We start from the raw sequence: 15,433 nt of genomic DNA, 5'->3' as shown, positions 1-15,433 counted from the left end.
ATTTTGAGATTTCCAATACTCTTAAAATCCATTTTCTTTGATCTGTATTTAAATTATTTGCCATTATGGGTTATCTGAATTATCTGAAAAGAAAACAGATTTGGGGGAATTTAACTGTGAAAACTGGATCTGTGAAACTGACTCAGTTGCCCTTAGCAACCAGTCAGATTCCACCTTTCATTTTCCAAAGAGTCAATGAAGAATGAAAAGTGGAATCTGGTTGCTAAGGGCAACTGAGTTAGTTTCACTTTACACCATGTTTGATAAATCTCCCCCTTCATAACCCTATTACACATACTGTCCACCTACTTTTGGACCACCCTGCTTATGCCTCCTGCTGCAGTGTTCTATTCTACTTGTCTATCAGTGCCTACATTTCTGTCTGTGCAAACAGATTATCTGCTTTTAAAAATACATATCTATTTCCCAAAAATAAAATATTACAGGGGTTGTTTGGTCAGCAAAATTAAAATACTATATTAAAAAGCTATTTCCATCTCATGCATTTATGGCATGTCAAAATGGCGATGAGAATTGTGACCTCCTCACTCTCCCTGACGTCACTGACGTCAGCAAAATTTCACCCCACCAACACTAATTATATATTCATGTAGCTTTTTCAAAGACAAGTCCAGCAATATCTTTACATGGCCAGTCCATTCCTCAGTTATATAAAAATTAGCATTTGAATCGATATGCAAATAAGGCTGAGGAACTGTTTGTAGATCTGAAACCTATGTCACTCCAGCTCTATTCCGTGTTGAGTGCTGCTTCCTTCTGCTTGCCTGAAAGGCTGTATGCTGCGACTTCAGGCAAAGGAGTTAATAGAGCTGGAGTGATAGTGGCTTTAGATCTACAAATAGATCTTTAGCCTCATTTGCATATAATTCAAGTAATTGGATTTATTGTGTATTTGCAATCTGATAAATTGCACAAATAAATAACAGGAAACGGGCAACCAGCACATGTAGATTAATGGTACATTGGATGACAGGACAGTATATAAATAATAATCTTTATTTTTATATAGCGCTAACATATTCCGCAGCGCTTTACAGTTTTGCACACATTATCATCGCTGTCCCCGTTGGGGCTCACAATCTAAAATCCCTATCAGTATGTCTTTGGAATGTGGGAGGAAACCGGAGTGCCCGGAGGAAACCCAGGCAAACACGGAGAGAACATACAAACTCTTTTCAGATGTTGTCCTTGGTGGGGTTTGAACCCAGGACTCCAGCGCTGCAAGGCTGCTGTGCTATCCACTGCGCCACCGTGCTGCTCATTGATCACCATGGAAGAAGGTAGCAGTGGGGTTCAAAGTGATTATTCGTGTTTTTTCATCATGAAAATATCAGATGTGAATACTGACGTTTAATCCCCTAAAATCCAATACTTAAAAAAATACTCAGTAGCCTATGATTACATCAGAATGAGATACAAATGGGATGCAAAAAATCTGCAGGGTAAAGAAGTTATGTATTGTCATGATCCATTCCAGGGTTTAATCCTGTCTGCCCTTTTTCCGGGCGGATCATGTCAAGGGTTAACTTTGCTCTGCCTTATTTTGGGTTCAGGTTTGTTATTTAGGTCCTATGCATCCTGCTGGCAGTGTCAGCTATAGTTCTGCCTTCATTGTGTGAACCTGAATCTGGTAGCCCTTGATTTGTCCTGTGATCCCTGACTTGCCCTGTTATGTATGCTAATGACAGGTGTTATGAAGGCAATCCAGAAACACAGTGTGCTTAGCGATCAGAGCGCACACAGTGATCTGACAAATACCCAAAAATACAAGAACGAGCTCTGAGACGTGGAAACTCTGTAGACTGCACACCTGATCCTATCCTAAACACAACTAAAAGCGGCTGTGGATTGCGCCTAACAACTACCTAGGCAACTCGGCACAGCCTAAGAAACTAGCTAGCCTGAAGATAGAAAAATAGGCCTGACTTGCCCCAGAGAAGTTCCCCAAAGGAAAAGGCAGCCCCCCACATATAATGACTGTGAGTAAGATGAAAGGACAAAACGTAGGGATGAAATAGATTCAGCAAAGTGGGGTCCGATAATCTAGGACAGAGCGAGGACAGTAAAGCGAACTTTGCAGTCTACAAAAAACCCTAAAGCAAAACCACGCAAAGGGGGCAAAAAAAAACCCACCGTGCCGAACTAACGGCACGGCGGTACACCCTTTGCGTCTCAGAGCTTCCAGCAAAACAAAAGACAAGCTGGACAGAAAAAAAGCAACAAAAAAGCAAAAGGCACTTAGCTATACAGAGCAGCAGGTCACAGGAACAATCAGGAGAAGCTCAGATCCAACACTGAAACATTGACAAGGAGCAAGGATAGCAGCATCAGGCGGAGTTAAGTAATGAAGCAGTTAACGAGCTCACCAGAACACCTGAGGGAGGAAGCTCAGAAGCTGCAGTACCACTTGTGACCACAGGAGTGAATTCAGCCACAGAATTCACAACAGTACCCCCCCCTTGAGGAGGGGTCACCGAACCCTCACCAGAGCCCCCAGGCCGACCAGGATGAGCCGCATGAAAGGCACGAACAAGATCGGAAGCATGAACATCAGAGGCAAAAACCCAGGAATTATCTTCCTGAGCATAACCCTTCCATTTAACCAGATACTGGAGTTTCCGTCTAGAAACACGAGAATCCAAAATCTTCTCCACAATATACTCCAATTCCCCCTCCATCAAAACCGGGGCAGGAGGCTCAACAGATGGAACCATAGGTGCCACGTATCTCCGCAACAACGACCTATGGAATACATTATGTATGGAAAAGGAGTCTGGGAGGGTCAAACGAAAAGACACAGGATTGAGAACCTCAGAAATCCTATACGGACCAATAAAACGAGGTTTAAATTTAGGAGAGGAAACCTTCATAGGAATATGACGAGAAGATAACCAAACCAGATCCGCAACACGAAGTCGGGGACCCACACGGCGTCTGCGATTAGCGAAAAGTTGAGCTTTCTCCTGGGACAAGATCAAATTGTCCACTACCTGAGTCCAGATCTGCTGCAACCTATCCACCACAGAATCCACACCAGGACAGTCCGAAGACTCAACCTGTCCTGAAGAGAAACGAGGATGGAACCCAGAATTGCAAAAAAATGGAGAAACCAAGGTAGCCGAGCTGGCCCGATTATTAAGGGCGAACTCAGCCAACGGCAAAAAGGACACCCAATCATCCTGGTCTGCAGAAACAAAACATCTCAGATATGTTTCCAAGGTCTGATTGGTTCGTTCGGTCTGGCCATTAGTCTGAGGATGGAAAGCCGAGGAAAAGGATAGGTCAATGCCCATCCTACCACAAAAGGCTCGCCAAAACCTTGAAACAAACTGGGAACCTCTGTCAGAAACAATATTCTCAGGAATGCCATGCAACCGAACCACATGCTGAAAGAACAAAGGTACCAAATCAGAGGAGGAAGGCAATTTAGCCAAGGGCACCAGATGGACCATTTTAGAAAAGCGATCACAGACCACCCAAATGACTGACATCTTTTGAGAAACGGGAAGGTCAGAAATGAAATCCATCGAAATATGTGTCCAAGGCCTCTTTGGGACCGGCAAGGGCAAAAGCAACCCACTGGCACGAGAACAGCAGGGCTTAGCCCTAGCACAAATCCCACAGGACTGCACAAAAGTACGTACATCCCGTGACAGAGATGGCCACCAGAAGGATCTAGCCACTAACTCTCTGGTACCAAAGATTCCAGGATGACCAGCCAACACCGAACAATGAAGTTCAGAGATAAGTTTATTAGTCCACCTATCAGGGACGAACAGTTTCTCTGCTGGACAACGATCAGGTTTATTCGCCTGAAATTTTTGCAGCACCCGCCGCAAATCAGGGGAGATGGCAGACACAATGACTCCTTCCTTGAGGATACCCGCTGGCTCAGATAAACCCGGAGAGTCGGGCACAAAACTCCTAGACAGAGCATCCGCCTTCACATTTTTAGAGCCCGGAAGGTACGAAATCACAAAGTCGAAGCGGGCAAAAAATAACGACCAACGGGCCTGTCTAGGATTCAAGCGCTTGGCAGACTCGAGATAAGTCAAGTTCTTATGATCAGTCAATACCACCACGCGATGCTTAGCTCCTTCAAGCCAATGACGCCACTCCTCGAATGCCCACTTCATGGCCAGCAACTCTCGATTTGCCCACATCATAATTACGCTCAGCGGGCGAAAACTTCCTGGAAAAGAAAGCACATGGTTTCATCACTGAGCAATCAGAACCTCTCTGTGACAAAACCGCCCCTGCTCCAATCTCAGAAGCATCAACCTCGACCTGGAACGGAAGAGAAACATCTGGCTGACACAACACAGGGGCAGAACAAAAACGACGCTTCAACTCCTGAAAAGCTTCCACAGCAGCAGAAGACCAATTAACCAAATCAGCACCCTTCTTGGTCAAATCGGTCAATGGTTTGGCAATGCTAGAAAAATTACAGATGAAGCGACGATAAAAATTAGCAAAGCCCAGGAACTTTTGCAGACTTTTCAGAGATGTCGGCTGAATCCAATCCTGGATGGCTTGGACCTTAACTGGATCCATCTCGATAGTAGAAGGGGTAAAGATGAACCCTAAAAATGAAACTTTCTGCACACCGAAGAGACACTTTGATCCCTTCACAAACAAAGAGTTAGCACGCAGAACCTGAAAAACCATTCTGACCTGCTTCACATGAGACTCCCAATCATCTGAGAAGATCAAAATGTCATCCAAGTAAACAATCAGGAATTTATCCAGATACTCACGGAAGATGTCATGCATAAAAGACTGAAACACAGATGGAGCATTGGCAAGTCCGAACGGCATCACTAGATACTCAAAATGACCCTCGGGCGTATTGAATGCAGTTTTCCATTCATCTCCTTGCCTGATTCTCACCAGATTATACGCACCACGAAGATCTATCTTAGTGAACCAACTAGCCCCCTTAATCCGAGCAAACAAGTCAGATAACAATGGCAAGGGATACTGAAATTTAACAGTGATCTTATTAAGAAGGCGGTAATCAATACACGGTCTCAGCGAACCATCCTTCTTGGCTACAAAGAAGAACCCTGCTCCCAGTGGTGATGACGATGGGCGAATATGTCCCTTCTCCAGGGATTCCTTCACATAACTGCGCATAGCGGCGTGTTCGGGCACGGATAAATTAAATAATCGACCTTTAGGTAATTTACTACCAGGAATCAAATTGATAGCACAATCACAATCCCTATGCGGAGGTAGAGCATCGGACTTGGGCTCTTCAAATACATCCTGATAATCAGACAAGAACTCTGGGACCTCAGAAGGGGTGGATGACGAAATCGACAAAAATGGAACATCACCATGTACCCCCTGACAACCCCAGCTGGATACCGACATGGAATTCCAATCCAATACTGGATTATGGGTTTGTAGCCATGGCAACCCCAACACGACCACATCATGCAGATTATGCAACACCAGAAAGCGAATAACTTCCTGATGTGCAGGAGCCATGCACATGGTCAGCTGGGTCCAGTATTGAGGTTTATTTTTGGCCAAAGGTGTAGCATCAATTCCTCTCAATGGAATAGGACACCGCAAAGGCTCCAAGAAAAACCCACAACGTTTAGCATAATCCAAATCCATCAGATTCAGGGCAGCGCCCGAATCCACAAACGCCATGACAGAAAACGACGACAAAGAGCATATCAAGGTAATGGACAGAAGGAATTTGGACTGTACAGTACCAATGACGGCAGACCTAGCGGACCGCTTAGTGCGCTTAGGACAATCAGAAATAGCATGAGTGGAATCACCACAGTAGAAACACAGACCATTCAGACGTCTGTATTCCTGCCGTTCAACTCTAGTCATAGTCCTATCGCACTGCATAGGCTCAGGTTTAACCTCAGGCAGTACCGCCAAATGGTGCACAGATTTACGCTCGCGCAAGCGTCGACCGATCTGAATGGCCAAAGACAAAGACTCATTCAAACCAGCAGGCATAGGAAATCCCACTATGACATCCTTAAGAGCCTCAGAGAGACCCTTTCTGAACAAAGCTGCCAGCGCAGATTCATTCCACTGAGTGAGTACTGACCATTTCCTAAATTTCTGACAATATACTTCTATATCATCCTGACCCTGGCACAAAGCCAGCAAATTTTTCTCAGCCTGATCCACTGAATTAGGCTCATCGTACAGCAATCCGAGCGCCAGGAAAAACGCATCGACACTACTCAATGCAGGGTCTCCTGGCGCAAGAGAAAATGCCCAGTCTTGAGGGTCGCCGCGCAAAAAAGAAATAATAATCAAAACCTGTTGAATAGGATTACCAGAAGAATGAGGTTTCAAGGCCAGAAATAGCTTACAATTATTTTTGAAACTTAGAAACTTAGTTCTATCTCCAAAAAACAAATCAGGAATAGGAATTCTTGGTTCTAACATAGATTTCTGATCAATAGTATCTTGAATTTTTTGTACATTTATAACGAGATTATCCATTGAAGAGCACAGACCCTGAATATCCATGTCCACACCTGTGTCCAGAATCACCCAAATGTCTAGGGGAAAAAAAAAGAGTGAACACAGAGCAGAAAAAAAAAAAAAATGATGTCAGAACTTTTTCTTTCCCTCTATTGAGAATCATTAGTCTGGCTCCTTGTACTGTTATGTATGCTAATGACAGGTGTTATGAAGGCAATCCAGAAACACAGTGTGCTTAGCGATCAGAGCGCACACAGTGATCTGACAAATACCCAAAAATACAAGAACGAGCTCTGAGACGTGGAAACTCTGTAGACTGCACACCTGATCCTATCCTAAACACAACTAAAAGCGGCTGTGGATTGCGCCTAACAACTACCTAGGCAACTCGGCACAGCCTAAGAAACTAGCTAGCCTGAAGATAGAAAAATAGGCCTGACTTGCCCCAGAGAAATTCCCCAAAGGAAAAGGCAGCCCCCCACATATAATGACTGTGAGTAAGATGAAAAGACAAAACGTAGGGATGAAATAGATTCAGCAAAGTGGGGCCCGATATTCTAGGACAGAGCGAGGACAGTAAAGCGAACTTTGCAGTCTACAAAAAACCCTAAAGCAAAACCACGCAAAGGGGGCAAAAAAAAACCCACCGTGCCGAACTAACGGCACGGCGGTACACCCTTTGCGTCTCAGAGCTTCCAGCAAAACAAAAGACAAGCTGGACAGAAAAAAAGCAACAAAAAAGCAAAAGGCACTTAGCTATACAGAGCAGCAGGTCACAGGAACAATCAGGAGAAGCTCAGATCCAACACTGAAACATTGACAAGGAGCAAGGATAGCAGCATCAGGCGGAGTTAAATAATGAAGCAGTTAACGAGCTCACCAGAACACCTGAGGGAGGAAGCTCAGAAGCTGCAGTACCACTTGTGACCACAGGAGTGAATTCAGCCACAGAATTCACAACATTGCCCCGTGTCTATTGATTCCCTCTGTCTGCCCTTTTCCCAGCGTTTCCCTCTTTGTTTGTCGGTTTGTTCTCTGGTTTCTGACTTGGCTTGTATTCGGACTTGCTTCTGCCTTCTGACTTTGTCTTATCCGCTCCTGACCATTGCTGAACCTCCTGGCTGGTTCCTGACCACGTGTACTTCTGATCCCTTTAGTACTTCTACCTCTGTTTTTTGACTCGGCTTGTCTGACCACTCTCTCGCCACTTGGTGGCACCTGTGCTGCTGCTCTGTGGTGCTTCTCTGTGTATGCAGTCTCCCTTCTATCTCAAGCTCCTTCTGGTGGAGGTTGCGCTATACTGCACCGCAGCAGCATGACATATATATTTTTATTAATAAACGTCCTGTAAATTTCAACAAAACTTTACAGCTCCAATTTTGCCCCCTTCTATTTCTTGCAGGTGGTGATTAGACGTCGTCCTGTCCTCTATGTGGTGAATCTTATTATCCCTAGTGCCTTCCTTATGCTGATTGACATACTGAGCTTCTTCCTTCCACCACACAGCACTGACCGTGCCTCCTTCAAGATGACCTTGCTCTTAGGATACACAGTGTTCCTACTTATTATGAATGACTTACTCCCTAGTACAGCCAATGGGACTCCTCTGATTGGTAAGACTCTTCTTACAATTTTGTATATACTGCTAGTCACTTCGTAGGACTTCATATTATTGTTTGACACCACAAGTATTACATTTCTTCTTTTCTTTACCTGTTATTACATAAAGACAATTTCTACACTTCTCTTTATATCCCTGTCCTCTGTGAAACTCACAGTCCCATTTTCATATCTCCTATGTATGCACACATGGTGCATTCTTTTTCTAAGGAACCATATTGATCTAAGCAAATATATCAGGAGGAAGGATATTGATCTAAATCATAAGTTTCTTTGTGCTTTGTAACTAATTGACTGATACTTGAATACTTATTCTTTTGCTTGACTTGTATATATATATTTGTTATCTAGAGTATGGTATATTTATTTTACCATCTACAGGTATTTACTTCTCTGTCTGCCTTGCGTTACTTGTACTCAGTTTATTGGAGACAGTAATAATCACCCATGTGCTACATAGAGGGACTCTGCAGAACGGCTCGGTGCCTTTCTGGGTCCGAAAATTTGTCCTGTGTTTTCTAGCCCAGCTGATATGTTACAGTGATCCAAATGTCAATCATGATAGCACATCCTCCAATAATAATGTTACTGTGCCTCCAACCAATGAAGATGCATCAAGCTTGCCACCACCAAGCCCCTCTCATGACAAAGCTGGCATCACAGGTAATATCCATGTTTCCAGAAACATAACCTTCACATGATATGACAGAATGATAGCTTTACAATCATTTTGTTATCATGGACAATAACAAGCACATTTTACAATCTGTTTTGGGGGCTTTAATTCAAACATGCCAACCAATAAACCAGCAATTCCTTTTGTTAATTTTGCAAAAATGGCTGCCACACCTGAACACAGAAATGATGAAAAGTAAAGTATAATGGCACCCAAAAAATGTGGCTACTGCCTGAACTTCTGATTATATATCAAACATTTTGCATTTTGGTTAGAAATCCACTTTATGGCTAAAAAGAGGCAGAGACTTAAAGAGTAGCTAAATATTTTTTTTATTTTTCAGATATCTTCCAAGCATTGCAAAATCATGGATATTTGTATTACCATATTTTGCATCTTTCTCTCTAACAAACTGTGATGTAGTGCTGTTTCACATGGCCAATTCATGCTTCTTTAGAAGCTGCTTTCAACTGCAGCTCAGCCAAGATCCCTTCTCTATTTACAAACAATTAGTAAGGGAATTCCCTTCCTGAGAATTCCCCAACTCATTGTTTATAAGTAGAGATGGGTCTTGGCTGTGTGATAATTTACGGCCCCATTCAGATGTCCGTTTTTCATGTACATGTTCTATCTATGGTTTTCATTGCTAGAACATATACCCTTAAAAGTGTATGGGATGTTTACATATCTGTTTTTTATGGACTGCGTGTGTGCAAAAAATCATGGAGTTGTGTCAGTTGCGTGACAAATGAAAATCACCCATTCAAGTCTATGGGTCAGTGTAACTCACGGACAACACACGGATGACATCGGTGTGCAGTATTTGTGCTTTCTGTGATTAAACTAACAATGGAGAGGAGATGCCTTGAAATGTATTTGTTTTCCTTTACGTGAAAATTACTGATGAAACTCTGATGGTACTCAGACCATTTTTTGTGTATGTGAAAAAATCACTGACATCTGAATGAGGACTAAGTAGCTTCATTTTTTTTCTTTCTTTCTTGTATAAGAAACAACAAAGACCTAAGGCATTGAGTGTGCCACATTGGTAATTAACTGCAAGTAACATAGCACAATAAAAAGATTATTGTAAGGAATGTGACGTAACATCATGACATCAAAATCATTAGTCATGCTAAATTCTTATCAACAATTATTCAATAAAACATACTGTAAAGTTTCTTCATAACATGAACCAAATGTAATATCTAAGCCAAGAGAGAAGCAGATAGAGGAAAGAGAAGGAGAGAAAAGTGGAGGAGACACAAGGGAAGTAGGGCAGGGAGGGGAATGTTAATTAGACTTAGGGTATGTGCACACGTTGCGGATTCGTGTGCGGATTTTTCCGCGCATATACTGAAAAATCCACAGGATTTAGCATGGATTTACTGCGGTTTTTGTGCGGTTTTCATCTGCGTTTTTACACCTGCGGATTCCAATTATGGAACAGGTGTGAAACGCTGCGGAATCCGCACAAAGAATTGACATGCGGCGGAAAATGAACAGCAGTGTTTCCGTGCGGTATTTTCCGCAGAATGTGCACTGCAGAATTTGTTTTCCATGCGTTTATATGGTACTGTACAATGCATGGAAAACTGCTGCGAATTCGCAGCGTCAAATCCACTGCGGATCCGCAGCCAAATCCGCAACGTGTGCACATACCCTAAGGGTCCTATGTTCAGTGATTCTCAATATATGCCCAATATTTGACAGAAGGTCTAAAATCGAGCCACTAAAACCAAGTTTTATAAAAATGGTCAAAAGAATTATTAGCTGTAGCAATCAGTTCCTCCATCAACATCATTTCATTTATTTTAGAGAACCAAAGAGCAATTGTCAGAGCAGTATCTTTTTTCCAAAGAAGGGGGATACACACCTGAACCATCACAATGACTTGCCTCAGTATAGAATGCCTATATATTTTTAGTGGGATGTTGCAGTGATGGAGAATGACAAAAAGCAGGTGACAGTTTAAGCATGAGATCTGTGAACCTTCATAATACTGATTGTACTTTGTCCCAAAAAGGAGTGATTAACTTACATGACCATAAAATGTGTAGTAGATCACCTTCCTCATCACCACATCTCCAAGACATAGAGTTACTGTAGGAAAAATAGAGTATAGTCGAGTTGGCACTTTATTCCATCAAGATAACAATGTATAAGTGGCCTCATGAAAACGAGAACAGATCGGCACTTTATGTGTTAGTTATAAAATTTGCCTCCATTGACCTTTCGATAGGGAGAAGCCCAAAACCCTCTCCTACTACATCTATAACCTGGGGGCAGGAAGGTCTGGAGGGTCAATCAACAGAAAATAGGTGAAAGGCAAAGTGTGCCTCAGAAGTCCTGCACTCGAGCAAGCTGTCTCAAAAGTTGTTTTATCATTATTATAGAAGGATCTAGGAGGGAGAGACTGGGAAAAATGCAACAGCTGACCTATTCTCCAGATGTCCAGTGTGGATGGCAAAGAATCACCAGGCAGAAGGGACTTTGAAGGCCAGAGGTGTCCTGCTCCAAAATGACAAATTCTAAAGTAACCCCTGTTTATCCAGGATCGGAAAACACTGTCATCAAGACTCGGCGGGAGGGTGGGGGGGTGGATTACCCAACTAAGCATCTAAAGGTGCATGAACTGGCAATGTGAGACAGCACTGCAGCATAGTTTTTGAGATAGAACAAAGCAATATATGATAATGAAGTACTGAATAATACAAAAATATATTGCTTTGTTGCACCTGAATTGATAGCTAAACAAAAAAATTTCTTATTCATCCTGGTTTTTTATTTCAAATTAATCTTTGGCCTTGCATGGATTACCATAGTTGTTAATGAGACAATAAAACACTTCTATTCATTTATTTCTTAGTATAAATAATCTTTATTTTTATATAGCCCTAACATATTCCGCAGCACTTTACAGTTTGCACACATCATCATCGCTGTCCCCAATGGGGCTCACAATCTAAATTCCCTATCAGTATGTCTTTGGAATGTGGGAGGAAACTGGAGAACCCAGAGGAAACCCACCCGAACACAAGGAGCACATACAATCTTTGCAGATATTGTCCTTGGTGGGATTTGAACCCAGGACCCCATCACGGCAGTGCTAACCACTGAGCCACTGTGCTGCCCTGATAAAAGTTCCGTCTACTATTATAAAGAACATTTATTTACATTTCTTCAACACATAAAGCTCCAGTGATCACACGGCAAACAAAAGGGTAACTTAGAAAATACATATTTGATAGACCAATTACATCCATAATTCATATTAGAACACATTTATAGTTTTGTTTATCCCCATTTTAAGTCCATGCATGTAGTATAATAAATAGATAAAGCTATACGTTAATGACAAATCATGTGTTATATATATTCTCTTAGAACGAAAGGAGTTTGTACCGTCAGTCCTGGAGCTTCTTCCCCCAGAGGCCTTGTGTCCAGGGGCAGAGAGACAACTCGCCCTTATCAGTCAAAACTTGCGTATGGTGCGGGAAATGCTGGAGAGTAGGAAGCAGCTGCGGGCACAAGAAGAAGAGTGGGTTCAAGTTGGCTACATCCTGGACTCATTGTTGTATCGTCTGTACTTGATTTTCATTGGATCCTATGCCATTATAATCATTAGTGTGTGGTGCGTTTGGTACAACATATAGACTTGTGATGGTATCATTGCATTGTGGTTACTTGAGCTAAAATAAAACAAGTTAATTGTGAAAGAAATGATTCAGCTTTCATCTATTAGACTCGCTCACACGGGCGTAGATTCTCTCATGTTACAGAATCGGATCGATCATGTTAATGATGCTCAGATCAAACATTGTGCTGAGTTTGCTCAAATGTCAGCTTACTGTGATCTGATGCTCTCCGAGTAGAGAATAATAGCACCGGTGAAGAGAATTTGGAGAGCAAAATTTGTCCATCTTCTCCATTGAATGACTGCAGAAATCCGAATGGATGCGTGACATCCAATTTGCGCTGCAAACGATAGCATGCTGCAATTTTTTTAATGCCAAATCGGTATGAGAATAAAACGCAGATCTGCACTGCCCCATAGTATAACATTGGTCCTAGTGCTATCCGATAAAACATTGGATACCACTCGTCTGATGTATACATTCTTGTGCGTGAGCCCTTAATCTCAATCTTAATGACTTAAACCCAAATGATTGAGCTGAAATTGAGTTCCAAATATGCTTGCCTCTTGTCCGTGACTTTGGGGACCTTGTAGCGTTGGGCCTCATTCACATGTCCGTGAAAAAAAAGAGACCAGCGTCATCAGTGTACAGTCCGTGTGTCCGTTTTTACCATCAGTGTTCTTCACCAATGGATAAAGAAAAAGCTTCTCCTATACTTAGCAATGTTAAGTACGGACGGCATACGGATGTCATCCATGTTCTGCACATTTTTTTCACAGATGCACAGACTTACATTGGCCCATGTCATCCGTGCTGCCGGAAAAAGCAGACATGTCTCCTTGTGTTTTGCACAGTCAGACGGTCCATTAAAAAACATGGCTATGTGAGCAGCACCATACTGTAGATTATAATAGATAAGTGTTGTATCCGTGAAAAAAAAAGAAACAATACATACGTGCAATACAGATATCTAAATGAGGTCTTAGATACAGTATATCAGAGTCAGGGTCTTATGAAGTGTGAAAAACCTTTGATTTTCTAAGGTATGAATTATCTTTCACATAAAAACATAAACAAATTTCTGTTCTTAAAGTTTATAAAATACTACTTTATATTTTGAAGGTGTAACATATGAAAAAAAGCAAAGATACATATGAATGTATCTTCTTTTATTTACGGTACATTGAATAGCCAAATATATTTTTCTGCTGAGCCTATCATGAAAACACATCTGATTATATCATTAGCATGCATGCACAACACATGTGATGTATACTGTGGAGACTACTAATGAGAAGCAGCACAGCTGTACCTTAACCTGGTGTGAGCTCAGGGACAACGCTACACACTGACTTTGACATAGCGTGACACATAGTGACAATTGATTCATTATCACATTATACTAACTTTACTAGAAGAGCTAATAGAGTAACTGTTATTTTCACTTATATTTCACAAATCAACAGTTCACATGAAAATAAGAGACTTTGTACTATATCTTATCACAGGAATAAGCATCTTTCACCTCCGGGACTGATCGTTCATTCTTATAGATACAGTTATATTAAAAAGTTTGGGCACCCCTGTTAATCTTAAGCTTAATGTTTTATAAAAATTGTTTTTTTTGCAACAGCTATTTCAGTTTCATATATCTAATAACTGTTGGGCACAGTAATGTTTCTGCCTTGAAATTAGGTTTATTGTACTAAAAGAAAATGTGCAATCTGCATTCAAACAAAATTTGACAGGTGCATAAGTATGGGCACCCTTATCATTTTCTTGTTTTAAATACTCCTACCTACTTTTTACTGACTTACTAAATAACTTTTTTTGGTTTCTAACCTCATTGAGCTTTGAACTTCATAGCCAGGTGTATGCAATCATGAGAAAAGCTACTTAAAGTGGCCACTTGCAAGTTGTTCTCCTGTTTGAGTCTCCTCTGAAGAGTGGCATCATGGGCTCCTCAAAACAACTGTCTAATGATCTGAAAACATAGATTATTCAACATAGTTGTTCAGGGGAAGGATACAAAAAGCTGTCTCAGAGATTTAACCTGTCAATTTCCACTGTGAGGAACATAGTAAGGAAATGGAAGAACACAGGTACAGTTCTTGTTAAGGCCAGAAGTGGCAGGCCAAGACAAAATATATGGGACAAAAAATAGGACAAAAATGAAAGTCAGTATGTGTAGTAATTCTTAAAGCTAACCCAGTTTTACAAGGAGTCACCGTTTTCAGCCTCCCTTACCAGGCCACACAGTGCAGGAAGAGACCCTTCACTACACACCCACGGCTCAGGTGATGATGCAGTGCAGCAGTGCCAGTCAATGCACGATGGAACCTTTCTGTCATGGATCCTTATTTGCAGGTTGCGGGTCAGAATGACACCATAATCATGGAGATCTCACTTCAGTAGTAAAAACCTAGAGTACATCATGTTCAAGACATGGACAAAATGCTGCGGACACTGAGTGGGAAAGAGGAAATGTCAAGGGTGAAGATTCCAACTGTTCAATAAACCTTGGAGGGTGCTGTAGTATTAATTGCCTAGCATGCTGCATAATATAATGTAGAGATGATAATATAATTGCATTTTCTTACATAAAGGATTAAGGCTATATGGTTTGGCAATAGTTTTAAAACTATTCAATTATATTGTCACAACGGAAGCAGAAGACGTTAGCTGTGCTATCCTTACCATAAATCATCACAAATTAATGGGAATGACTAAAGTTAACCAAAAGGATTTGCAGGACCCTGGTACAACAGTCACATTGGTACTCTGTGGCAGTTGAGTCAGAACACTGCAAACTTTCCACTACCAGCCAGCATCCTGGGCGCCTCTTCTGATTAGGAGGCTACCAAGATGTCATGATGTTATCAAGAACCCTGCTGCAGACGTACAGCAGGAGTCTGTGCACGAGATACAGAAGGTCAGGGGGGTGAGAGGGGAGCGCTGCGGTGAGCTTACCTGCTGGAGCGCAGGACCTGAAACATCTGACCATCGGGGGAGG

General features: G+C 41.9%; 1 protein-coding gene across 1 annotated transcript in view; it reads left to right on the top strand.

Annotated features, from left to right (window-relative positions):
• The window catches only part of LOC138637777 (5-hydroxytryptamine receptor 3A-like), an 82,366-nt gene extending 69,928 nt beyond the window's left edge, over positions 1-12,438 (top strand). The window contains exons 7-9 of the mRNA XM_069726697.1: positions 7,889-8,099; positions 8,488-8,769; positions 12,170-12,438. Of these exons, the coding sequence (XP_069582798.1) occupies positions 7,889-8,099; positions 8,488-8,769; positions 12,170-12,438 (762 nt within the window). The remainder of the gene's footprint in view (positions 1-7,888; positions 8,100-8,487; positions 8,770-12,169) is intronic.
• The last annotated feature ends 2,995 nt before the right edge of the window (positions 12,439-15,433 follow it).

The sequence above is a fragment of the Ranitomeya imitator genome, chromosome 5, assembly GCF_032444005.1.
Source record: "Ranitomeya imitator isolate aRanImi1 chromosome 5, aRanImi1.pri, whole genome shotgun sequence".
Taxonomy (NCBI): domain Eukaryota; kingdom Metazoa; phylum Chordata; class Amphibia; order Anura; family Dendrobatidae; genus Ranitomeya; species Ranitomeya imitator.
Note: the sequence above shows the minus strand (reverse complement) of the source record. Positions and strands in the feature narration are given on the sequence as shown.